The 10,410-nt window shown below is 40.7% G+C and overlaps 1 protein-coding gene across 2 annotated transcripts in view; it reads left to right on the top strand.

Annotated features, from left to right (window-relative positions):
- LOC146861600 (fibrinogen-like protein 1-like protein) overlaps positions 1 to 9,116 on the top strand; it is a 31,224-nt gene extending 22,108 nt beyond the window's left edge. For both annotated transcript variants that reach the window (XM_085645987.1, XM_085645986.1), the window contains one exon: positions 8,052 to 9,116. In XM_085645987.1, coding sequence (XP_085502113.1) covers positions 8,052 to 8,701 — 650 coding nt within the window. In that variant the 3' untranslated portion in view covers positions 8,702 to 9,116. The remainder of the gene's footprint in view (positions 1 to 8,051) is intronic.
- The last annotated feature ends 1,294 nt before the right edge of the window (positions 9,117 to 10,410 follow it).

The raw sequence follows: 10,410 nt of genomic DNA on the forward strand, positions 1-10,410 counted from the left end.
GGTAGGCCCAAGCGAGAGTTGGAGTGGGGTGTTATTCTACCAGTAAGTATTCATAATGAAGCTTTGGAAGTGAGTTATATTTAGTGATATTCTATCAGTGACTGTCAGGAGGACTTCGCCGCTTTTGCCAGTTTGTTTTTTGTTGATAATGGCAATTTCAGGTAGGATGACTTTATGGTATGTGGGTGTGGAATCTTCGCTGAGCTACATTTCTATAATGAGGGTGAGTCCTGGTAAGGTTTATGAGACTAGAATCAAATAAGTTGAAGTGGTTTTTGCTCATGAACCATGCATTGAAGAGTAAGGATTTTAGTTGCTGAATCTCTAGCCTATTGATGTTATGGTGTTTTGAGATGTGGTCTAGTATAGTAGGAGGAACAAACGAATAGGAGCTCTAGGGGTGGAAGCTGGCAGTGTTATAGCTTTCTGGGTGGGAAGGTGAAATCAGAGAACCTAGGAATCATGCATTTGATTTTGAGTTCCTCCTAGCAAGTGACATTGTGCTTGTCAGTTGTTTGGGTTGAGGTTTTTCAGTTAGTGCATTGTTTTTAGATATTATGTTTGCTTTTGGTGTGTTTGGTTGGATTTGTTGTTGAGGAATCTATGAGTGGCATATGTATGTGTTCTTTAAGTCCTTGTGTGGTGGTGTGAGGTCGGGGCGCATACTCCTCTCTTGTGGAGCTGGCAGTTGGCAAATGTGATTACTGATGTCAAAATGGTGAGATGGTGGCCTAGATTGGTTTTCTTCTGGAGGAATTGAATGTGGGTCCTCCTAAGCTGAATTTCTGATTACTTAATATATGTGTATTGTTAGCCAAGTGGCTAGTTGCTGTCCAGTGGTTAGGTGTATTAGTCACCAGTAGGTCATCAGTAGCTTTCTTCACCCTGTTAATGATTATGAGGGTGAGTCTTTAGGATTGATGATCTTTAGGAGCGATTAGTAGATATTGCCTGTATTGATGAGCGGCTGAATGCGTACCTGGAGTTTTGAAAGAGGAGGTGAAGAGTTCCTGGCCCTGGGCATTTTTCAGGCCCAGCCAGTACCACCCTTATCTTGACCCGGTTTACATGCATACCCTAAAGATTCTGTTTAAATAAGAGGGGAGGCCCATGTGATCGGGTGACTGGGGACAATGGAGCTGTAATCCTTAAAATAGAAACTCAAGCCCTAAGTTTTAGCACTATTAGAAGATGTAGACCCTGGGAAAAAATGAGCCCTCAGCCCTAGAAACAAGAGAAACCCAAGCCCTAATCCCTAGAACCAATAGAAACATGAGATATAATCCATAGAACTAATAGAACCACTAGGTCTTGGAACCGCTAAGTGAAACATTTGGATATAATAAATGACTTGCAGCCAATGTAGAATACAGCACACTTCAAAAGAGGAAACAACGAGGAGAAATAAGATGTTTCTCCTTGTTGTGCCTCTATCGGGAGGCATACAATTCTAACATTCCCAGGTCTACCAGTTACGCTAAATCTGGGAACACTTCAGGATACATGGTAGATGCATGGTAACACCCACGCTCCACCCATGTAACCCCTTTTGGGCGTAGTGTAACGCAAGGCAGATACTTGTGCTGCCTTACATTACATTACATTTGCCAAGCCATGCACGGGGCCTCTGCGTGGCATGATAAATCTCCTTCTAGGTTTTGGTTCGCCTTGCAATGAGCAAAGGCATCGCCCAACCTTGATAAATCTGGGCCTTAGCCTGCAGCGAATGTTAAAAGGAGGCACAAACTACTCGCAAGCTGCTCTGTTTTCTTGGCTACAGATCGCTCCAATGCACTTTCGCTCCTATGCTGGACTTCTGACGGGTCACCCTACACATTTTGAATGCTATGCCACACTTTAAAAATCCTTCTCTTAAATACTACTAGGCAAAGTCAGAGTTAGCACATGCATAATATATAGGATGTACACAGTTTTAAAAAAAACTTTAAAAAAAAAACACTGATCCCAATAGACACACAGATAAAAGTTCAAATAAAAAAAGCACAACAGAGACGTAAAGAAAAATTACAAATATTAAAATTAACACAGCAGTGTGTGGGTATGGGCAGTGGTGAAACCATCCTAGTTTGAAAAAAAAGGGTACAGATTGGGTTGGCTACAAATCACATTTAACTAATATATACACGACACAATAATAAATATTGCATGTTGCTCATGTACACAAATGAAGTATTGCGCTGAGGACAATGGCAGGTTTTGGGCTTTTCAAAGGTCATACCCGGGGAACAATAAGGAGCCTGGTATTGCCTTAAAGCCAAAGAACATACCACAATGGCGAAACGTGCTGCAACATAAATACATCAAACAAAAGGAATTCGGTTAGAGCGGAAACAGGTTTGTGTTTGTTATTTAGGTTGATCACAATTGACTGTATATTTCAATCAATGTGTAAAAATTGCAAGAAGGCCATAAGGTTGTACTACAAAATATAAAATAAATAACAGATAAAACATGCATAGTTAAGAATCATCAGAGACTAAAGACACACATCCGGTTGGCAGTAATGTATTTGCACAAAACTATACAACAGGCAGGCACTTGGTGGTAATACAATGCATTACCCATTGATTACCAGGTCCACAGGCAGTTTGACAGTAGTCGTCTTGCTTGTGGAACTTATATTGCGCAATGTCCAGGCAATGCACTTTGTCATTAAGGAAAGACACAAAACTTTTGTCTTCTGCTCTTAAACATGATCTGTGTTTGGAAATGTTCTTTTCACCTTTATTAAGTGCCAGCTGGGGTCTTAAATGTTCACTTGCTGACAAGATAAAAAACAGCTTTGGCAAAGGCTTGAGTGCGCCAAAACAAACACAGGTATGCACAAATGCTGTTCACGTGTGTTGCGTGCACAAATGCTATTTATCACAGTAAAGTTTGTTCTTTTAACTTTTGCCAATGCTGGGGAAAAGTAACAAAAATGTATATATTTCTTTATAGAATGTATATAGGGGGATAAAGGACTGGATGTGAGGAACAGCGTGAAAATTGAGTGTACTGTCAGACGTAACATAGTCCCTCGTGTATTCCAATGGGCACACTTCCTGGAAGGTGGACAGATACTCCATATGGCCAACAGCATGTGAACAGAGGGTAATACTAGTCTTGGTGGAGCCAAAGCCCGCTCGCTCTACATATATTTTCAAGCCACACCTAAAAAAGTGATGCACGTTAGGGACACTTGAAAGGGTTATCTACAGAGACATTGTTAATGGCTGGTTAAGGAAGCAGTATTTATCCGTTATGCACATTGCTGTTCAACGTTATATTCACACATCCATCTAACCCTCAGTCCTGTGCAGACAGGGAGGGAACAGAAGCAAGCCAAAAACATGCACCTTTGTTCTCAACAGTGGAACATCGCACTACAAACTCGGTCTGTAAATGCCCCTTTGGTTTCAGATAATCTTAAAATCTGGTGCTCAATTATAATACATCAAGAAAATGAAAAAAGATAATTTCTTAATGCCGTTTTGCTCCTATTCAAATTAAAGCATTTCTATTTTTCGCCAGGATTAACGGTGAAAAGTTCATGAAGCCCTCAAATGAGCCTACATTTCAGTAACAACATCAGGGGTGCAAAGTAGACCCATGCAGCCCCTGCAGTGCAAGGAGGCTCCGACCATTGAGGGACTCCCAATCCTGTGGGGTGGGGGATGCGGGGGGAGGGGGGGGGGGGGGAGGGTGGCAGATTCAACCCAGGGTCAAGGAATTTAAGTGAGCTATAAAAAACTCATAAGGGCCTATCTTCACAATCGGGGGTGGGGCTGTCACATCATTTTGCTTTACGCTACTGAACAAAATGGCATGAGTTCTGCTGTGAACCTTCCAAATAGACCACCACTTCAGCACGTAAAAATCACTGTGAGGATGTAACTACACAAAAAGACATGAGGGTGGCTAATGGTCTCAAACAAGGTTTCCAAATACCAAAATTCTCATTTTTACTAAAGGATTTGCCAATGATTGTCCAGGATCACCCTTATAGATAGATATAAGGGTATTCCTGTACAAAGTTCAGCAAGGGCAAGCAATAAAGCAGCACATGTAGGCTTAAGATAAACAAATTACTAAACTAAAAGCAAAAAGAAACAAGCATTGGCAAAGCAAGTACATCTGGCCGTGGAATATGGTGAGGTTAATTTAGAATTGGAAATGAATTGGATGTAAAGGGCAGCAGATATTTTCATTTATACTTGTGTGATGTCAACATGGTGATGACAAGAGAAACGCATGCACTAAAAGAAGACAACACAGTGACGTGATGCAAAAATTGAAAGGTGGGGGTGAAAGCAATTCAATTTTAAGGTATTTTCATGTGATGTAAAGATCAGCTGAATTTGGACGATTTGAATTGGATGCATTTGGAATCACTTCGTAAAACATCCAGTTCAGGGCTACTCCCTCACACACCATGCAGGTAGGCTGGATGTTGACTAAGAATATGTGCTCAACAGCGTCAAACAGAATAAACAGATTTGAAAGGTAAAAAGGCATGTTCCTTGAGTGTATGGAGTGCATTGTGCATCGTTGGCTATCTGAAGGTGACCATTTCAGAATTACAATTTGAAAGGTACGTTTGCGTTTGGTAAAGAGGGAGCAGTTGAAGGTCTTGTCTGGGTCTGAGTGGCAAATCACTTTCAATTAACTTCATAGATGATTTGGATGTTGGTGAGGAGACGATAACTGCTTCAGATATTCTGGCCAAGAAAGTTTTCTTAATTTTTTTTGTTTTACAAAAACATGGCTTGTTCTAATGACACCAGGGAGAATACATTGTTTCATTGTAGATTATGCCATTTTTATTTTAGTAGGAGAAGAGTGCTTCAAACTGGTAAATGGTTACATTTTCGGGAATGTGATCTGAAATGGTCTATTGGGTCTCTTGAAGGAGATGATTTGGAAAAGCTCTGATAGCCGGGGAAGAATGTAGACCATGCACACTTGGGCATGGTAGCTGATTTACCAATATAATGGCGAGAAGTGGTGTTCTTCCTTTTTTCTCAATTTTTGATGAAAAGGGAAATGAACTCAGTAGGTATTTTTGTAGACTGATTGAACTTGTTGCAGCATTTGGGTGTGGATGAAGGTTGGTTGTTTTCAGCATGAAAAACGTTTGTCTATTTAGGTGAATGTTATCCTTCTGATACAAAGGTTTGGTAAGGGTCTGCCATGTATATAAAATAATCTGAAATGTCAAAGTCCAAAAAACACATTCTCCAGGAACAACCTACACCATTTACACAGCCTGCTCTTGCCACTTTTTCCCCACCTGCTCACCCAACGCACCTCAATGCTAATTAAAGACAGTGTTGGCCCTTCTTACAAACAGATGTTCACCCACAGTTTAAAGGTGACATCTTTCTCAATATGTGTCTGTAAATGTCTTGATGGATGCTTCTAGTGGAGGCTAAAAGTTTAACGAGCTTGACTGCAGTCGCCATGCATGATCAGGTGTGACCGCATCTTCCTAAAGAGGTGGCAAAACCTTGCCTGAAAGATCTTGAATGACATGGCATCAGAAAATGTCTACTTGATGAAGCTTTCAGCACAGTGTACTACAAGAAAAGCTCTAATAAAATGGTGATTTACAGGATAACATGGGACATCGACACCCCAAGAAGGAACCAGGCAGAACATTATTCAGTTTCAAAGCGTGATAGAACTGCTCCTTTCTAAATTTTTCTAGCATTTCAGGAATAACAAATTGCAACCATGTATAGATCATTTTTATGGTGAAGTTCTGTCATGTGATCTTGCCTCATCTATGAATAGGAAACAGTGTATGACTGTCACCAATCCAAAGGAAATATTTTACTCTGTACCTTCACCATACAATTAACCTGGATTTTTAGAGAATACATGTGAACGTATGTTGTTCTATCCTGATGTACTTACCAATATGGGGTGGAAGCTGGTATGGTTGTGTGGCTTATGTGGTTTCATGTGGTAACCAGATTCACAATGATGCTCATCCAGTGCCAAGGATGCATTGAGAACAGGCTAAGGGAATTCATATGTTGAAAAGAAAAAACGTACCATTTGATATAATAAGACCACGGCTTCTCGCTGCCTTGGTAATGGACCTTGATTGACTTTTCCAAGAATTTCTAACAAGGGGTTATGAAGGACAAGGAAGACCACAAAGCAGACATATTATGTGGTGGCCCAACAGCAATGTGTTTCTCATTGCAATGGCAATTAATGAGACTTGATATTTGCCAGCTACGTGTAGGAAAAATAACAATACTTCTGGAATTGAGGATCATGAACAAACAGGCACTCCACTGGTATTATCAGCAAGTCAGTTTCTGTAGATTGGGCACATGATCAGTTGCCTTTGATGCCCCCCTACTGGAGGAGAAACACCACAAATATTTTGCCATATTCTGAAGTATATCCGCAAAGACTGCATTGCTAAATGTGCGAGAAACACAAAATTGACTAAACCCAGGGCAACTAATATGCACTGAGATGGGCAATGCAATTTTTTTCTCAAGATATATGGATCCTTAAATTAGTATGATGGCTAGTTTAGGCTGTTTAGGGCCCAAATTTAAGTAAGAAACCAAGATCAGGACCAGAGCCAAAACCTGAAATCAGCAGTTAACTGTGAGAGTGGCTACACGTTCCGTAGCCGATGAGTATGCCTTTGTTGGAAGTGGTCAGAACTCTCCCCTCTTGTGCGGAGAAGGGACCTCATGAACAACTTTAGTGGAGGCCCACAAAATAACTGTATGAGGTTCAGGTGTGCTGCCTTATATACCATCTCACAAAGGAAATATCTAACATTCAAGGTTCACTTGTTATTACTACACCAAATACTTCAAACTGTGACATCTGGCAGTTTTAAAGTAGCGGGTACTAGACTGCACATAAGGAGAACAAATATTTTAATGGCATCTCAAAGAGTACCTATTCATATAGGTGTCTCTCAGAACTCGTGGAGGACAAATAACAAATAAATTATAACTAGGGCTCCAGGTTTTACAGTATTTATTTTTTTCAACATTTCCGTCTGTATTTATCCATATTTAGTTTTGCTAATTTTTTTGGTATTTATCCATTTTTATTTTGAGTTTACTGTACAAATTAAGCTGCAGTGGGTATTTTTCCACATTTATTTAAATGATAAATGAATACTCGCATTTGAATGTCCTAAGGGTTTCAAGGGTATACAGTGCAATAGCGTTATCTGAAAACACCTGCATTGTAGAATAGCATAAATAAATGTAGATCTGCGTGTAATTAAGCTTCATTAAGAAATCTATTGTCTTTTTTTTTTTATCTCCCCCACCTCATAATCTGTACAGCTACTGACCTGGCACTCATGAGTGACAGTAGAATAAAAGCATCCGAAGAAAGTCTATTTTCTGTGTTTTTCTGTATTTAAAAATAAACACACAGGAAAATACATTGTTTTTTGCCCGCATTTTTCTGTAAAAAGCAGTAAAAACGGAAAACTGGGAGCCCTAATTATAACAAGGGAAAGGAGAAACACCCTGGGAGTCCTGGGAGTGGCAATGCCTGGTGCCAGAGAGTGGGTATGTAATGACATCTTTACCAATGGCAGTTCAAAATATTTCCAGGGGCCTTAGAATGGAGGGCAGGACATTTAAGGACTACAGACCAATGGGAAGAATCTCATTGGAGATAACTCCATGTTATGATTAAAAAATAAAAGACACTTTAAAACAAAATATGTGTTGCTTTCGCATTAGCTACTGAGAATAAGTGAAATACGCTAAAATTGTGTTTGTGATTGCATGATTGTTTGTTACCAGAGTGTCTGGTTGCTTGATTTTTTGTTAATGTGCATTACTATTGATGTCTGTGGTGTGTCTTTGAAGAAGGCAAATGATAACTTTAGATGCGATTGATTAGCAGGTAAAATGCTAGTAAGATCTTGAAAGTGTATGTTGACTTTCAGCAGAGGTGCCCGTGGATGTTCAAAATCAGTAGTGAATACAGATGACTTCCAGTATCCGATAATCAATTTTCTGTTATGCTGTTCTCTTTTAATCCTACAGTATTCTACACAAGAGACTGTGAAGAACTATATAAGCTGGGGCACACAGAGAGCGGCCTGTATGTCATTCGCCCAGAAGGCTCTCCAAAGCTGGTTGTCCAGTGCTACATGCACGACTGTGATGGGTGGACCGTGATCCAGAAGAACCGATTTGATACCGACATGACCTGGGCTGAATCGTGGTCAACGTACCAATATGGGTTTGGATTTATCGAGGATAACCATTGGCTGGGCAACCACTACATCCACCTGCTGACTCAACAGAAGTGGTACAAGATTAGGATCATATTGACAGATTCCAATAACAGAACCAGGTATGCGGAGTACGACAGCTTCCTTGTGAAAGATGCAAATCATGGATACGCGCTGCGATTGGGAACGTATCAAGGCGATGCGGGAGACTCTTTGACCAACTCGAGTACAAAAAGCATGCATGACAATATGAAATTTTCAACTCATGATCGAGATAATGACCGGTCAACCTCTTCAGAATGTGCAGATCTCCACGGGGGCGGATGGTGGTACGATTCCTGCTATGATGCCCAGTTGAACCGCAAGAATGACATCCACTGGCACACTCTGTGTGATCACAACTGTAGGAGCTCGCTTATGCTAATAAAACCTATCCACATGTACTGCAACAGAGTTTAAGAACAGCCTCCACATTGGAATCTACAAAAGATGAAGTCTTTACTAAAAGTATGTAAAATCATTCAAAATCATAGTATTGCCGATTTTTTGTTATCCATTAAAGGGTCACATATTCAATCTACATCTTGTAAATCCCTAAAGAATGCACATTATCCAAAACTACTGATCCTTAGCAAGCCCATTTGGACTAGACAATGCTAAATAAACAAATGCATTAATAAAAACGTAAATCTAAGACTCGAAATAATTTTCAGACATCGTTTCAGATTGTTCTCATCAATGCATATGAGAGCATGCAATACATTTAAAAACATTCACAGACGGTAGTACCTTTTATTGCTAGGACCTTTGTCTTTGTGCGCTATCTCATGTACATTTAATCTGAGCAAATTAAATAAATCTCTCATGAAACTTTTTTTTATTCACATCTACATCATCACAAGTCTCATGCAACGTACCAAGGTTGGTTGGTATACTGTGCTTTATGTGTTTAGTCCTACCTTTGTTTCTGTGGCTCCCTGTTAATCCAAATGTGATACGTGAGTGGTACGCGTGGATGATGTTAGCTGTGAGCAGTATGAGACAGAGGCTGAATATATAGAACATATACTTTCTATTGACCATTGACCACAACATAACTTTCTTTTGACCAGTAAAGGAATCTACATGCAGTGGAGTGCACCCTGCTTCTTTTTCAAGGTACACGTGCTGAATCAGTGAAACATGGTGGTAAGTGCAAGGAACCCCCCATCTAGCAATAGGAAGTGGATGAATCAGAAGGGTTAAACCAGTCTGCCCAGTTAGGACCTATCCCTAGCACTTGCAGTGGCACTCCAAAGGGGGGGGGGCCACATGAAAGTCCTTGACAATACTCTCACTGCTTGGCTAACTGCCACTATATCCCTGGACTGGGGAGTGGCTACTGTCTACAGTATGAAAGCAGAACAGAGACACAGCTCTCTCACTGTGAATGGTTCAGATAGAAGAGGTGCAAAGGTGGTTCTGCATCTTTTCCACTGGCAGTTAGTTCCATGGCCCCTGATGCCTTTGTACCCCAATCGTTACTCGTACAGCACCTTGACTGTTCCTACTCCAAAAGCATAACAAGCATTGGCATAGCCAATAGGTCTCGCTTTTGGGACCTTATAAGTAATTAGTTATGCATCAGAATATCCCTGGTGCAACAACACCAACTGTTGCATGGTTAAATACTTATAAACACTCCTCCCTGATAGTGACGCTCAGCAGGATGGCCCCGCCCTAACGGCTGGAATACAATGCCAAGGGAGAAAGGAGGGATGAAAAATTATTTGTAAGCGTGAGATACAGAGACAGATGTGTAAGGTGGCGGTATAAAGAGGTATGAGCGTATTTGCCACCATTGATGTAAAGGAAAGTGGAGATTTAGAAAAACAAATCGGGGGAACACATTTTCCCCATTCACTTCTATTGAAGCAGAGGCAATTTCAGACAGGAGACCGCTAAAATAAAATCACATTTTGCTTTAAGAATCAGGAGTCTCCCGCCTGAAGCGGGTCGATTGGCATGTATGTAGGAGGTGAAATCAAGATCAGGCAGCTTTGGTATCCTTCACTCCAGCATTCGAAAAACTTTGGGCCCCTGAACTCATTGTTTCAATTTCAGCACTAGGCCCAGGGACGTTCGTGGAGTTCGTGATTTGGGCTCCACTTAATGTGAAAGGGTGGGTG

The sequence above is a fragment of the Triturus cristatus genome, chromosome 3_1 (genome assembly GCF_964204655.1).
Source record: "Triturus cristatus chromosome 3_1, aTriCri1.1, whole genome shotgun sequence".
Classification (NCBI taxonomy): Eukaryota; Metazoa; Chordata; class Amphibia; order Caudata; family Salamandridae; genus Triturus; species Triturus cristatus.